This window comes from Pipra filicauda, unplaced genomic scaffold (assembly GCF_003945595.2).
Source record: "Pipra filicauda isolate LSUMZ 115617 unplaced genomic scaffold, ASM394559v2 scaffold216_size1298047_pilon, whole genome shotgun sequence".
Lineage (NCBI taxonomy): Eukaryota > Metazoa > Chordata > Aves > Passeriformes > Pipridae > Pipra > Pipra filicauda.
In genome coordinates, this window is record NW_024104328.1 from 450,618 (window position 1) to 467,703 (window position 17,086).

Here is a 17,086-nt window from a genome sequence, read left to right on the forward strand (position 1 = left end):
ACAGCTCTACATATACAAACATGTCAAGCGAACAAGCCAACAAACCACAGAATAAACAAATCTGCAAGCATTCATATCATCAGCACTCTTATTAAAAGAAGATTACCAAGGGGTACTTCTCATGCCTAGAACCACAGGAAACAATAAACAAAGTGTTTCATTTATTTCTTAAGTTAGGATGCAAACGACACTCCCAAAACCAGAGCTGATTGCCCTAACTGGTAAAATCATACTCACCTGATGGTCTGACCAACCTGCAGTGTCTTCAGACTGGTGCCTTCTCAATCCACTCCAGTAATAAAGAGGGAGAATGCTGCATCTCTCTTTTCTGTCTGTTATTCCTACAGGTCAAACAGAGCATGACTTACTGAACATAAAAGTCTGGCTAGAGAATGGGATTTAGGTTTCCACTATATAAATTAAATAAGAACCTGAATGTCTGAACTAATTTAATTTAGAGCTCAATTAATCCCTGAAGTTGTTGTGATTACACTAAAGAGCGATCTTGGCATTTAGTCTCATACTTCAAAAAATAAAACCAAGGTTCTTTTTTCATGCAGTTTTCATTATAGTCCGCTGTTGTACTGAAGTGCTTATGTGTATTTATTTTAGCTGTTCACATCAGCCATCCCCATGGCACTAGGATGCTGCAGTTTTGTAAAAAACATGTGAACAATTAAAACTGTAACTATATAACTTACATAAACTCCAAAACAAGTTCTAGTTGTCAAGCTGGAGCACCAACATTCAGACTTTTGGCAGATTACAATGTTAAAAAGAAGAAAAAAGGTGTCTATACATCCTTAACACCATAAGTTACTTGCTGAGTTCATCATTACCCAAGCTCACATTACTGGTATACCATATTAAGCACTGCAGTTTACAAGGCAAGACCAAAAATACAACATTCTGTCAATGAGAATAAAAATATAGTTCAATTTCAAAAACCATCAGATTTTTGCAAATCACTCCAGAAATTATATATTGTTTCATTTTGAAAGATCATCTGGGTGTGAAGGTGTCAGACAAACACTGAACTGAGCCCAGAATTTAAAAGTCAGCACCCTTGACTATGAAGAATGTTCTTTTGAGAGCCTTGATGTGCCTGCCAGTTGTGGGGAAAGTCAGGAAGAGGGGAAAGAATAGAGGTTGAGGACTTTTTTTTTGCTTGATTTGGTGTGATTTGTGTTTTTTGTTTCGGTTTGTGTTTTTTTGGACTCAGTTTTGGTGTTTGTTTTCTTTTTTTTTGTTATTGCTCTTTTGCCATTTAAAGCTAGCCTTAGCTAGAGAGCAGGCAGTCTTCAGCATTGGTGTGTGGAGGTTCAGGCCCACAAACAGATGGATAAACTTGAGAAAGAGGTAAAACTTACCTTGAGAAAATTAGAATCAGTCAGCACAAGTAATTTTTTCTTATGTTATAGACACGAAGTTTCTCAGCACACCTCTGCCTCTGTAGTCACAAAGAAGCCCCCAGATAGACAACAAACAGTCTAGCAGAGGCAGGGTAAAACCCCTGCAACCCTGCACTAGGCAACAGTCACGTGGTACAATAAAATTCCTCTCCTTCCCTTTTCTCCCTCCAGACTTGGGGGAGAAATGGCATACATATGGCACACACACACACACACACACACACACACACACACACACACACACACATAAGAGAGCAGGAGCAACCATGGGAAGAACTTCAAAGACAACACACAAAAAGTAGTGGGAACGTGAACACGGCTACAATCCACTCAGTGCTGCTGTGTTCTGTGGCATGGAGCAGATGAGTGCATTCCCCAGCGTTTTCCCTTTGGTCTACAGTCCTGAGGAAGACAGTCTGCCACATTTTTTCCTTCTCTTACTTACAGTCTGAACTTTAAAACTTACAAAAGAAAATTCAGCATATTGACGAGTATTAAAATATTTGGGATACCATAAGCTAATAACATATTCTATGGCACTTATACAGCATTGTGCCTAAAAAATGGGAACCTGAGGTGGGCTCAAATAGGTATACAAGTCTGAATAAAACTGCTTCACATGCATACAATTAGTCAACAGTATAGATAACAAAGACTTCACAGAGAAGTACGCTAAAGAATATGTGATTACATTGGATTCTACTTTCGAAACATTTTAAAGACAACTTTTCTCCTCAGAGAGATTTGCAAAGCCAACCAGCTGGAACAAAAACAAAAACTGTGGTTCCCAATTCCCATATGAATCACCGAGGTTCTCTTCTATGAAAAGCAGCTTAGTGCTAACAAGTAAAATTATTTTAAAGTATACTTTTTCATTATATACAATTACAAGGTTGCATTATGTCTGAATTGGCTGTCAGGTGGGTTTGATCTTGCAGTGCTACTGCCTGTCGTATAGTATTTTTCCTTCTTTTTGTCTGTGTACCAGTTCTATAAATGCAAAAAAACCCCCACCAAAACAAAACAAACCAAAACAAAACAGAAAAGTGAGATACTTCTGTTCACTTAAAGATGCTCTCTACCTCTTCTCATTCCTTTTACTGGAATTGGAGCAATCCAAATAGTTAGCTATTACTACAAAAAAGGGTCTGTGCATTTTTTGGCCCTCTTCTAGAACTTCTTTGTTTTTCTTGAAGTGAATTTTTAGATATCTAATTATCCAGTCTCTTCTCTGTAGTTATGTTCTCCAAGTTCTAAAAGCAGAAAAACTTTACCTAAATATATTTTGCCGTCATGATCTTATTATCATCCCTTTTACATTCTATATGTTTCATTCACAAAAGAGACACAACAAAATTGGATATTAGCATAGTTAGAGAAATGATTCATGTTTTGTCTCAGATTTAATTGAAAGCTCGGTCTGATCTACCCAGGGAGATAGGTAATTGCCTCAACCTAAGGGCAGATTAGATAACTCTCCTGAATGCAAGGTCTTATCTCCATACTCAACACAGGGAGAGGAAAAGGGACTTCAGGTGAGTAAGTTGTTTCACCTTTTATTAGAGAGTCAGTGTTCTTGTAGCTGGTCAGCTGCTCTGGTGACACTGTGTTCTGTTTCACGTCAGGACTTGTGAGAATATACTTTGAGGTCTGAGTCCCAGCTACGCCTGATCTGAGGCTCTGCTTACAGGGACCGGTTATGCCTCGTCTGGCATCAGTCAGCATTCCCCACTTTGAGCAAACACGGAAGGATGGATTATCAGATCAGTCACTACTGCTGTCCCCAACAGCCCTAATCTGACCAAGTTCAAACAGGAGAGAAAACCTACTTCGGTTTCTGTGTTGTTCAGAAATTCCTGAGCGATAGATTTTGACGGATCTTACTTGCCCAACAGCAGCTACTGCGCTACACCTGCAGTGTCTATCTGCCCTATTGGGAAGCCTCACCAAGGAACACTTTTTGATATCTTTCTTTCCCCGTCAACCATAGGAGCAGCAGCAGCCAACTTCTTAAACCAAATCTGCAATTACATTAAATCGCGCAGCTAAATTAGACTCAGATGCTCTGAGCTATTGCACAGACTTGATGATATCTCCGAGACACCAGTGTCTTTTTTTTTTTTTTTTTTTTTTTTTTTGTGGAGAAGAGTTCATCTGATTCTATGATCTAAAAGGCCCCAGCATGTGCCAGTCACTGCTGACATTATGCAATGCTGGCCCAGCAAAAATCAGACCCCGCGTGCCGCTGTCCTCTTCCAGGTTCTCAGCAACGACCAAACAGCATGGCAATCAACCCAGCTAAGAAAAATAGGAAGTGGAGAAACAGGACAGCTCATTTCCAACTCCAAACCGAAGTCCTCTGGGAATGTCAGGGATAAATGGGGAGAGTCTGAAAACAGCACTCTTTCTCTTGCCTGCAAGTTGCGGATAATAGGGAAAGCAAAGACAATGGAGGATAATTTATTTCTCTGTGTGGTTTGTTCTGAAGTACTCAGTGCTTAATAGCAGTTAAGTCAGACAAGAAGGCATAGACTGATTTGGCAGAAAGGCTGCTGTTTTCTCTGTAACACAAAACATATGACAGTGATATATTTAAACTTTGCATCTCTACCCTTGCACAGCTTTTAATTTAACAGGAAGTGGGGGAAGACAGCATATATAATTGTACTTTTGAAAGGGTAGGAAAGGAAGTGGAAGACTCCTGTTATGTTGTGACTTACAATGTATAGGGCTGCTCATACTGAAACAAACCTCAGCAGAGCAGAGGGCTTCTGAGCCACCATGGCAATAGAAATAAAAACAACTAAATAAATACATCTGGGTGGAAGGAATAATGAGAAATCATCTTTTCCACTGTAAAATGTGTGTGTGTGTGTGTGTGTGAGTGGCTGGAGTATTTTTTAGCAGAACTGTCGCTAGTGGGGATGAATATGAAATCTACAGCTGTCCCTGGATGTTTAACCTCATTGAGGAAGTTTCTTTGTGGACAGGAGCTTGAGTTCCTAGAACATGCAGATTGTATACTGGGTATATGTGTATTTTATTAATGATGTACCACAGACATGGTTTTATACTGATGTGTATGTTATTGAAATAAAGAACCATACAAGATCTTTTAATGCAAGCAACCACCTGTGCCTCAAACCCACAATTTTTATTCTTTTTTTGTTTAAATTCTTTGGAAACAATGCCATTAAACCAAAAGGAAGAAGACAGAATTAACAGTGCAGTAAGGAGAAGTTAACTTAAAATAGAGTTCTGCCTATATTCATTCTACCACCAGTTTCTGTTTACATTTGGAATTTCATAAAATTCTGTTGTTGTATTACCAGGCAGCAAAATTCCAACAAAAATTTAGCCAAAACACAAATATTGTCCTCATATACAATATGATCTAGTTAATGCTAGTCTTGGAAATTTAAATTTTTCTGTTTATACCTTCAACATTTTAAACAGAAGAAAAGAAACAATTGTTGTCAAGAACTCTGGGCCAAAGCCTAACCAAAAGAAATCCTGTCTTTAGCATTGATAATTATACCGAAGAACTGTGATGTGCAAGACTTTAAAGTAACCCTTCCTATTACCTACAATAAACTCCATGGAGTTAATTTTGGTTTTTTTAGTGGTCTATAAGACCAGAGAGACTTCTAGGACTACTTGAAGCTATAGGATTTTCAGTTTTCATTAGCATTAGTGGGAATCATATACAGGCATCAGTGGCAGGATAAACTTTAAAAGAATTCATCTTTTAACAAGAGGGCACATTTAAAGACAGATTTCTATCAGTGCATTTTACACGACCATGAAAGATTTTGATTTGATCCACGCTCAGCAGGGGTGCCCATTATTCAAACCATGTGCTTGGTATGCAGGGCATAAATACTGCTGCTGTCAGCATTTGCTTTAAAATCTGATGCAATGTATTACAAAGAAGATTCGAACAATCATAACTAAAATTTGTTGGTAAGACTTGAGACAAAGGTTTGAACGAAGCTGAAAACTTACGGAAACAATAAGATCTGAAATGTTATAAAAAGAAACTTGGCATCCACATGGGAACTATTCTACGACCTTCTTGGCAAATTTTAATCAGACGTGCCTAACAAAAGTAATACAACCAACTTCTGCATAAACAAAAACATGCATACCTCCCAACAAAGGGATTAAACATTACAGCTAACATTTTTTAGAACTATCATATATATAAATACCTGGTGCAATCTGACGGCACTGAACTTAGAGAAAAATGCACAGTCAATTAGCAAAAAATTTCCAGTATGTACCTGGTTATCAGGTCATATTTCACTACTTTCCACTGTGAAGTCTATATTTACATTAAAATTTACACTATGTAATTCTAACAGTTTTATTCCATCTATCTTTATTGTGTTTTATTATACCTTAGGAGAGACTTTTCTGTCCAAAACACATACACAGATAGCCATAACTATTACAACCTGTCATATTTAAACTTATTTAAAGTTTTAAATTTTGCTATAATTTGATATTTAGACAAATCTGTCAGAAGTTATAAAGGTGTTCAGATGAAATAGTTCTTTCCAAAAGAGATATAAAGATGTACTATAAATTACACAGCACAAAGGTGGAAGACACAAGACTTGAAAACAGAAATTTGCCTCAACAAATATTTTGTACTACATAGCTCATTTGTTCAGAGGTTTTCAAAGTCTTTTGGAAATATTAATATATGCAAGCAAAAATTAAAGAAGCTGCGTTAACAAGTTTTTAGAGGTGAAACTAAAAACATGGGGACACCGATCAAAATTTTAAAGAAGTTGTGACAGTAATAGAAATAAAACCTGCATCAGGACATCAAAACTCATAGCACTTTGACTTTCAGTTTGTGCTTCAGAAGACTGGCCTTCATCTACACACAAAGAAATCCTTCCTTTTCTACTCAAGCAGTGAAGTCTCTGCCAAGTTAGTTCCATTAATTCCAACATCTTGGGAGTTAAAAAGTAATGTGGAAGCACAAGAGTACAGCTCAATATAGAACATACAGTGTTTCCAAACATGGAGAGAACTACAAGAGGGATATTTCAGATAATGCAAAAATATATTTTGCATTACTTATAGTGACATTAAGTAAAGGAAATGAGACCAGCACTGCAGGATTTGACTATCATATCTGCCTGGTGTTGAGTCCTTTTGCACATTGAAGATTTTCAAGATCTTAAGAAGCAGAAAGGATAATCTTAACTGGGATAAAGTCATCTTTCTTATATGTGTTTCCTAGTCTGCTGTAAATATCAATCTGATAATGAATTCCTGGGCAGACAGACCTGGATCCAGTACCATTAGTCTTTTATTAACTGTGTTCAGCAGAGGTGTTCTAGTATCAGTAAGACTAGACTTTACCACCAACTATTGATATGTACTTGATTCTGCCTAAAAATACATTACAGGGTCTTTTGAGATCCTTTCCAAGATAACCTTTTTTTTTTTTTTAAAACCAGCAAGAGGGGTATTATTGTTAATACATAAATAATAAAAACCAACTCTGCGACCACACTGAAATGCCAAACCCTATCATCACAAACAAGTGTTTTTCACTGACATGAACAAATACTGAAGAAACAAAATTTGTTAACAAAGATGAACACAGCAAAGCTGAGTCTGAACTGAGAACAGTTGTCATTATTTATGTATCATTACACAGTCATCACCAAGGACAGATGCTATCACACATCACAAAAATAACTTGTTTTTAAGGGACATGCCAGTATTAATGAAGGATAAAGATGCTGGTGACATTATGCCCATTTGTTCTGATGGCGGAAGCAAAATGTATCCGAACTGTGCTCTTTGTCACTTTATCTGTCCTACCAGTCGGCATGCACTTACTTACTACTTCTTTTTGGCTTCAACAGAGCCACTTGTGTTTGCCAAGTCTGTGGTACAACCCTACGGAGATGTACGCAAAAGGAATACCTTGAAATAGAAAACTCAAATATTTCCCTCGCTTTAACCAATGGCAAACTTTATATACAAACTTTTCGGTTTATATAACTTTATAACTTTATATATAACTTTTTATAACTTTTTATATAACTTTTTATAACTTTATATACAAACTTTATATACAAACTTTTCGGTTCCGGTTCTCAACTCTTCTTCTGCCATTTATGTGGATTGCTTATTATTTTTTAAATAAAAAGATGGTTTATTAAAAAGTAACGATGGCACAACAATAAGAAAACAATGTATTAGCAGTAAACTCAACTGTGCTTTATTCACTGCTTTGTTCTCAGCTTAGGAAGGCAGCTTCCAAAGCATAAACAGACCAGCAAGGTGTGGGGATTTTGGACTTCTTTTAAGGAATATTTCCCCCTGCCTACTGCATATCTAGACCACTTATGTAATAGAGCAAACATTTATTTTTGTATTAGACAGATAGATGATGGTATCAGAGCACAAGGCTTCTTAAAAAGCAATGCTGTAGGGACTTTATTGACCACAAAGCACGGAATCATCCATCAGACGTGGTACCACAATGCATAGGCACAGGTCACGTGTGTTTCTGGCAGTAGCTTTCTAGCCTTTTTGACTACCTATCAACACTACACCATATGCTAAGAAAGATGTCCAAACTCTTCTTGCTGTAAGACAATGTGCAAAAGCAGTCTCGGAATTTGATGATGTGGTTTCCATAAGCAGTCATTACTATCTAGAAGTAAAATCCAGTCAAACACTACAGACAACTGAAATTTTTATTATATGAACACAATATTCCTAAAAGGTGTAAATCTTACCTCAACTCAGTTACCCATTTTGCACCAATAACTAACACACTTCCTCTTATTTCCTTGCTTTGATGGACCTTGCTATCAGTTTTATCCCTAATATATGACAGCTTGTATTTCAGTACCTCATTCCTTACGTTCCAGCCCTCAGTATTTGCTTGCCATTTCTGATGACCACAGTAAATAACCTAGGGTTAACTATTCTACTGATAAGAGAAAAAAAAAAATTGAGCTCCAGTTTCAAAAGTCTATCAAGTATTTCAGAACAACAGTTTGATGGGTCTGAGCACCAAGTTCAGACAGGAAAGACCTGTGTCCAGAGGGATTCTGAGGGTACATGGAGTGGACTGGTTGAATCTCCAGCTTAACAGTACTCCATACTCAGATTCTGTGCATTCCTAAACCCCACCACCAAACACAAACCCTTAAGTGTAAAAGTTAGTATAGTATAAGGCACATATATTGGCTACTACTGTGATCTGTAAATACCTCAGTGTTGCCACGATTTCATATTTACCACTACAGATCTTGTTTCAAATCAGGACCCTCAGAAGCCGGGGTGGTGGTAGTGGAAGTTCTTCTTTGGATTTTTTAAACCACAAGAACTGTGAAAAAACTACAATTGAAGCCATAGTTTGGGTATAAATAATGACTCAGACAACTGTTTTTTATTTTCATTTTTGTTTTCACTGACTGAGAATGTAAATTGAACTTTAGTGCTATTGTGCTTTGTTCTCGCTCTCTGTGAAAAAAAATGTGTTCTGCATTAAATTGCATGGATAAACTAGAACTGCTCCAAATATCACCCTTCAGTTTTTGTATAACACAAGAGCCAAGAAAAGATAGAGAATGTGGTTTTATGACCAACAGATGGTGTAATTGGTATCATAGATGTTTTTATGTCAGGGGGTCGTAGGTTCAGCCTCCATCTGGAGCCTTCTCAGATCTGCTGTGTAGCTAAATGATTAAAGAAGCTATATTGGGTCAAAACCACAACCACCTGCCTGAGGGTAAAAGTACTGCTTTCTTGATCTAGCTGTTATACTACAGTTGCCTCCCATATTACAGTTTTCAAGCCAACCAGTGCAGCAGTTAATAACAACAGGATTGCACAAAATATTCAACACCAATTTGCTCATATCCTTCAAGATTCTCAGGAACATTTGACGAATCTCATAAAAGTAAGTCTTGTCTTCCTTACGTGAGTGAAAACCTGTTCTAACTTGGACTGATGAATAACTGCAACAGGCCAAAACCCAAGGAAAACGAAACAAGTAGGGTGGGCAGACCTTGAGAGATTCAGCACTGTTCAGCTGGACAAGATGGCTCGCACCTCCCAGTCAGAATTAGACACACTTGTACTCTGATGGTAAAAAACAAAACCAGTGTGCAGCACAACTGGCCTTAGCTACAGTTTCTGGGTTAGGATCAGAATATTAAAGAAATCCTACAGTATTAGTTTGTGTATGACTTACCTGGCTAAAATGGCATGCAGTCAGACTGAACCCAGTAATTTATGCACACAACGAGGTCATCAGTTTACTTCCCTTGTAGGGCAAGTATTAGCAGTAACAAATACACAAAACCAGTGAAACTGTGACTTTAGTGGAAACCAATACTGTCATTTCCATGAAGCAGGGATTTGACATACTGAGTACTATAATTACATAGTGCACCAAATTTGCCTGGGATACCTCATGATTCAGGTGACGCTATTATTTTAGATTTCCGTATAATAAAAAACACCTCACAAATTACTATAGTGTCATGCAGTTCTGCCACAAAGCATCCTATTACTCCTCACAAACTTTGGATAGCAGTACTCTTATCCCAGACAGAAACTGGTCCAGGATCAGAATCTTAAAGATAACACCTGTATGAGTCAAATTATTTCCATTAGCACATTTCATGTGCTCATACATAAAAGAACAGCAAAGTCTAACTCTCAGAACATCATAATGCTCCCTTGTATTGTTCTAGGGATTCTCTCATGCTAATGATAAGACTTGGTATTTATTAGTAGCTTTAACACATATTAAATGCTAATGTTAAGTAGACTGGTTTATTTTCAAAATTTAAACAAAATACCTATACTTTTAAGGGATCGCAAATACGAAGAAAACAACCTGTGATCTCATTACTATTGTTAAAAGTTTCTCTTTCCCTGTATGACTGAACTGACAGCCTGCTAGATCACTGTAATCACTTGCTGAAGATTTCTCTGGCAAACCTACACCCCTGAAGCCAAGCTCCAAAATCACAAATTTCAGCTATTGATATTATGGAAGATTATGTGCTTTTTTTTGCAGATCCCTAAACAAAACACACCTATGCATATGTCTTCAAAAAGCAGTTGCTTTTTAACTTGCAGGTGAAGTTTAACTACACGTGCTTCAGTGCTAAGGATGTTTTTGCAAAGGGTGTCATTCATATTATACGTCTTTACTGGTATAAGAAAAAACCTGATATACAAGTGAGAGGGGGGGAAAAAAGGTGCATTTTCTCTCCCATATCACAGAAATATCCATTTCTATTTACTTTTACTTACCAGAAGTGCTGAAATATTTTCCTTTCACACAAAAACATATTCTCACTGCTGCAGAGCACTTTTCCTATTTGCCTATACTATGGGAAGGATAACAAATATCAGTTCAATGTAATAACATATATTTCCATTCCACTCATCTCTGTACAGCTGAGAGATTTCAGGTAGAGGCAAGATTTATAAAAATGAGTCATTTTAGCTGACCACAACAAAATTTCTACACTAGCTGCTGAGCACATTGCTTAGACATTTGAGTGCGCCCAAGAGGGAGACATCAACGTTATTATTATTCAGCAGCCAAGAAAACAAATTTGTTAATTTAAGTATTTCTGTGTGAATTCATGTAGCCTTCATGGGTACGTTATGTCCTTTTCCTCCACTGGTCTCCTCAAAACAGAAACAGAAACCCCTTCACCCCTGAGTTAGCTTACTAAACCTTTCTTCTGCCCTGCTGGCTGCACAAGGAATCTCTTTAGCCAAAGCAGTACACACATGCTGAAGTTCTAGGTTGTTTTTTTTTTCATTTTAAGGCTTGCAGTGGCCAAAACTTTTCCAAACCCTACCATTGGATGCCACCCCTTAGCCCTGCTCAAAACTGTTAGGAGGTTGTGTGGGGGGGGTGTGTTTTTTGCCTAGCTGTTTTCAAAAGGAATATTTTACCAATAAAATATTCCATCTGAACATAGATAGGAATTTCATTACCATCGAGTATATTATCAGCTACTTTAAAGGCCCCCTAAATACTCTCATATTTTACACTTAAAGGCTGCATACAAAGGGAAAATCTGTTTAGATTCTCTAATTAAAGTTCACATTCACTACTGACACCAAGGCAAAACTTTACTCAGTACAAACACAATAAACAAAACTGAAGGTAGCTTATTAAAAAATATCATCCTGGACAAAGTTAAAACAAAAAAATCCATATTTGATCTTTCATCAATTAACTGTAGAGAACAGCCATTTCATTATCTTGTTATGTTAAAGAACAGAAAGAGTCCAAACCACTAAAAATGACGACAGGAATTCAAAGCCACCACTCAGGTTATCATGAAGTGATGGTGTTTCATCACCTTTCTTATCTTCCCAATCATCAGCCTAACTTGTTCTTATAGCAATGCATGGAGTTTAAATTCTTCCTCTTCCACTCTCTCAACATCTACTGTGACACTGGTAACCAACAAAGGGCTTGCACCAAATGAAACCCAACTTCGATTAGTCCAAGTACGGAAAATTATTTCCACGTTCTGAGTTATAATCACAGTACTACAAAATCACCAAACAGCCCAGGTTGGAAGGGACCTCAAAAGACCATCTGGTCCAACATTTTTGGGAAAGGCAGCCTAAATGAAATGATCCAGCACCCTGTCCAGCCACATTTTGAAAATCTCAGGCAGAATACAGGTGAATCCTTCAGTCTTCCTGCACAGGGCAGGTTCTCCAGTACCTTGGTCATCTTTGTGACCCTCCTCTGGATGTTCTTCAATCTGTTCTTGTCTTCCTTGAATTGTGGGAATCAGAACAGGAGCGCAGTATGACAACTGCTGAATAGTGAGACAACCACTTATTTCTGGCCTGCATAAAATGTAAGCCAACCAATGGATTATGCATTTCCAATTCTATTTAAGCTTTTCCTTCTACTCCAGTACTTACAGGATTTTGCCAACTCTGAATACCCTGTCGGAAAACACAGCTCAGTTATCCAAACAGCATGCAAAGTCAGGTGGTAACACCTTTAATAGCAGTGGCAAACAGAAAACTTATCCATAAAATATGGTAGAGAAAACTGCAATACTTTCTTCTGTAAAGTTGTCTCAAAGCTGGGGCATATTTCCTTTGGACCCCAGCTCATTGATACATCAGAAATTCTACACTGAGTCACAACAAAACTGTATCTGGTCCAGTGTCTAGTTTCCAACAGCAGTTTTCAATAAGTGTGTGCAACCTAAGTATTAGAAACTGGTCAGGTAGAGAACTGTCCTTCCCTTGTAGGTACACTTCAGCAGATTTATTAGTTTATGCGACTTCTACTACGCATATTTTGCAATGACCTAGTACACACTGGACAAGAAACTAAAATCTGGAAAATCCATCAACAGCAAGACAGAGTAAGTCCATTATCTTATTACCACAAAAACTGCCAAAGAACATAAAAACACAAGAAGAAATGTTATCCAGACACTTCCTTTTATTAGGACAGTGAAACAGCTTAATGTACAAATGCTTTGTGTTAGTTGTAAATATTTCCTCTGTTTAAGCAGCATTTCCAGCTCATGTACATTTCTCCAGCCATCTTAAGATGCAAGACACTTTCGCAGTAGCAGCTTCATAGGCCAGTGAATGCCAACACTCCACAACCCTGTTTAAAATTATTAATAAAGTCCAGATGGAATGACAGAAGGGAGACAGTACACCATTCTGTGCATTGACTGGGATCGTATTTCAAAAGTGAAAAAAAAATAAAATCAAAGTTATTCAGCCATACGCCTCTTTCTTTCTTAATGCTCTCCTTATGCATTTCACCTCCTGTCCAAAAACAATGATTACTATAACAAACAGAAAAGGCATCTGTATTTTTCCTTATAAAAATCATGAACCTACACATATAGCAATCAATTACTTTAAATATTTAAGGAAAACAGATATCTTTAAAATAAGAATATATATATTATATATATAAAGTAGGAAAATATACACACATCACGTAGACATCTTTCTTCTGGCTAAAATACCTTCAAAATATAAATTCTTTCCAGTCCACCCCAGTCTCCAAATATTGCAAAAAACTGCTTTCATCAGGAAAATTTCAGTACATGGCCAACTTTCTACAGTTAAAATGCATTCTTTCTCAGCTACCAGATAGGAATTGTCAATAAAAAAAATTAACAACACTTATTTTTGATCACTATTCATTTTATAATACCGGATTTATTACACACACAGCTGAAACTCTGTTCCAAATACTTGGCAAAGCAAAAGACATAAATTAATTGATAAAATTTGGCATCCCAATATTTATTTTCAATAGGTACTTTGAAGTTTGGGATACAGCCCTTGTGTTTGATTCATCTTTCAGCATCTTGTGGAATAGCTTTCCACTTGACCCCACTCTCATGCCTACATCTGAAGAAACGGATGGAAAAATCCCACTTCATCCAAACATAACTACAAAGCAACTAACAAAGGCTTGTTCATATATTTATCAGCCTAGAGCACTGAGAAGTTAAGCACCTTAACAGCCTTCTGATTTTTAAATGTCAGAAGTTTAACCAGAATCACCTGCTGTCTCCCTAACCCCCATCAACTCTTTTCCCCAGAGCCATCCTTTCCTTCATCTGCTTGCCATGTCAGAGACATTTATCAAAAAAGTCAAAATCAAGAAGGCCAGACATGCTTCAACTGTGCAGGGATATCCCTCTCCACCAGTAACATCTAGTCAGTGTCTTAATTTCTCACACAGACCATGCATATAACCTGTCAGTTAAACACATGTCATAACAGTACTTTAAGTATTATCAACCATGAGGTGTTCACTTCAGTGTGATCTAAATGTTTCTTTTCTACACTCTGGTAAACAACAAAAATGGACAAAGGCAGTTTTATCAATGTTTTTTAATGGTGGGCATGTGTTTGTCAAATGAATCTCTTAGCAACACTTTTTATTTCATCAGAACCACTTAGTTACAGCTTTGAAACTGATAGAAATTTCACTCTGCTTCCTGCTACTACAGTTGTCATCACTTCATTTTAAAGCAAAAAAAAGACCAAGAACAAAAATAATAACACGAATCCATGTATCTAAAAGTTATTTCTAGTTCTCTAAGTGCAACAAAATAGTCCACCCCATTTGCAGACAATCCGAAACAAAATGTGAAAAGTAAATATAGATTCTGCAGCCTAGGATTTCAATGCTAAATGGTGATTTGCTTACCTCCCCAGGTTTACATTAACTCCAAAACCATTTATTATGCTGCACTGGAATCAAAGTACCTCACTTGTTCCAAGCTTATACATCAAAGGCTTGAGTTTACTCAAATATGAAGGTTTCATCTATCAAATCAAAAATGGCTCACAAGCTTAAAGTATAGTAATAACTTTGAATTTCCATTTCTCTCAGTCTCTGAGGGTCTTGAGGTTGGACTGTTCTGCACTTCAGTTCCAGTCTGTAAAAAGGGAATCAGCTTCATTCCACCCATTTTTTTTTTCTCTTTTACATTGTTGGCTTCTCACAGGCTTTTATTCACAGTAACAGAGAAAAACATAACTGTCAGTGAAATAGGGGTACCCTTTCACATTGGGATGAAGGCTTTTCTACATGCACAGATAATGATTTGACTATTTCAAAATAGTCAAGCAACAACCACAAAAGTGCCCCAACACAACTTTAGCTGCTGTATCAGAATGTACACAGCTGAAAGTTTTGAAAGCCAGCACAGAAACAGTCACTGTGAACTGAAGGAGGCAATGTAGTCTATGCTTATCTGATATAGAATATTCAATAAAATATGGTCGATCATGCTACAAAATCTAATTAAGTAAAAAGTTGAATCAAACATGATTAACTTTTTATTTAACAATGGTGTTTCTCAAAAACAGTCCTGCAGTCCTTGTAGCAGCAACCAAAAAGGCACATGAGTACAAAACAACACAGATTAGGCAGAATACAAAATTTTTAGACAAGCATCCTTAGAGCAAAGTCCTGAAATACAAAGCTGTTTTTTGTTTTATAAAAAGGTACATCCTTCCTTACCAGTTTCCTTATTAATGTAATGTGTTCGTCTATGTAATGTCCATCTGTACTTACTGAAAATCCTGACAGCACAGCCTCCAAATATTACTGTCAAATTACTTGGGAATTTTATGTGCATGGATTCAGTTGAGTTTCAGTACCATTTGCACCATCTAACCTCTTAGTAGCTGTGAGTCTTCCCTTCTAAGATATACCTGTTTGGACATAAAACTTAGCACATACCAAAGTAGTTTGACAAGCTAGTATTTAGTTGCTGTTTCAAAATCTTGGTTCATTTATGTTGCCTATGACCCCTCTTCAAGACTGGTGCAAAGATCCCCTAACTGGAACATGCTACATCGTAATTACACCAGTTTCACAATTCAGAGGTTTGAGTTTAGACATTTTAAAGTTAATAATATGAAAAACTTAACCCATAGTATCAAACACGCATATAATTACATATGGAATGCAGGAAGCAAATAGTATTTAATATGAATTTACTACTTAGATAATGGAATTCTCTGGTCAGGCATTCTTAAAACCTGGCTTCCAAAAAATGGTTAAAGAAAGATATATAAACAAAAAAGAATTAAAGTTCCTTCCTCTTTAACTCAATATTGAGTTATTATTGTAACTCAATAATAAATTATATAATATAGCACAAAATTATATCCTCATGTGTTATTTTCTTCCTTTTGGCAGTGTTAGGAACAGTCAAGAAGGGATAATTCCTTGCAACTTATCTGAAGTTCCTATGTTCTGAGAAAATGCACCAAAACCAATACATTTTATGTGGTTTGGGGGAAAACAAAATGTTCCTACACATTTTTGAAAATGTTTAAGAGTCTGAAGAAATAAATTTAAAACTTTTTAGATTACACTTACAAAAGAGTCATAAATGCAACAGTGATATCCCCTTTTAAGAAATGACAGTAAACAGTAGAGTTTGAATTGGAAGAACACAGTGTCATTCACCAATTCCAAAATTCAGCATTTTTCCCCTCACTGGATTTGTACTACTCTGGAACAATTTTGTTAGTCGTGTTTCAATGCCATCAGTGGAAGAATCTGGAAGTTGCCTATGCAGTGTGAAACACTTATCCCAATAATTTGGGGAAAGAGGAATCCAAAGCAGCAGTCTAATTCAACACAGACTGTGCCGCTTCCTTAAGAAGTGATGCAGCTTTGTCCAGTTCTTGTTCTGTTTGTTCCACTGTTATCACAACTCGAATACTAGAAAAGGAAAACCAGAACACACACAGTAAACTTCACTCCTAGCCTTCAGCTTTAGAATTATCTTGTGCTAATTTCAACACATTAAGATCACCATCTCTAGGGAAATTATTATGAATTCAAATTCAACCAGAAACAAGACATATGACTAAACAGAAGTGGTCAGACTACCTTTTTTGTCCACCCCTCCCGGGCCCCACCATACACACCACAGAAATCTGTTATCCTTTTTGCCTGCAGATGTGCAGCTCACGGAAATGTGCCTGCTAACAAGGCTACATGCTGACCACTGAGATCCAGGTAGTTTTGATACAGTTATTTCATGGTATGAGCAGCCTGGAACATCACTGAAAATACACCTCAAGACAGAGCCCTTCCCATTTTTCAGAGGACCAACTAT

At 37.0% G+C, this 17,086-nt stretch overlaps 1 protein-coding gene across 1 annotated transcript in view; it reads right to left on the minus strand.

The window, feature by feature from the left end:
- Positions 1–12,889: 12,889 nt before the first annotated feature.
- SPTLC1 (serine palmitoyltransferase long chain base subunit 1) overlaps positions 12,890–17,086 on the minus strand; it is a 30,503-nt gene continuing 26,306 nt past the window's right edge. Inside the window, exon 15 of the mRNA XM_027714432.2 lies at positions 12,890–16,686. Coding sequence (XP_027570233.1) covers positions 16,593–16,686 — 94 coding nt within the window. The 3' untranslated portion in view covers positions 12,890–16,592. The remainder of the gene's footprint in view (positions 16,687–17,086) is intronic.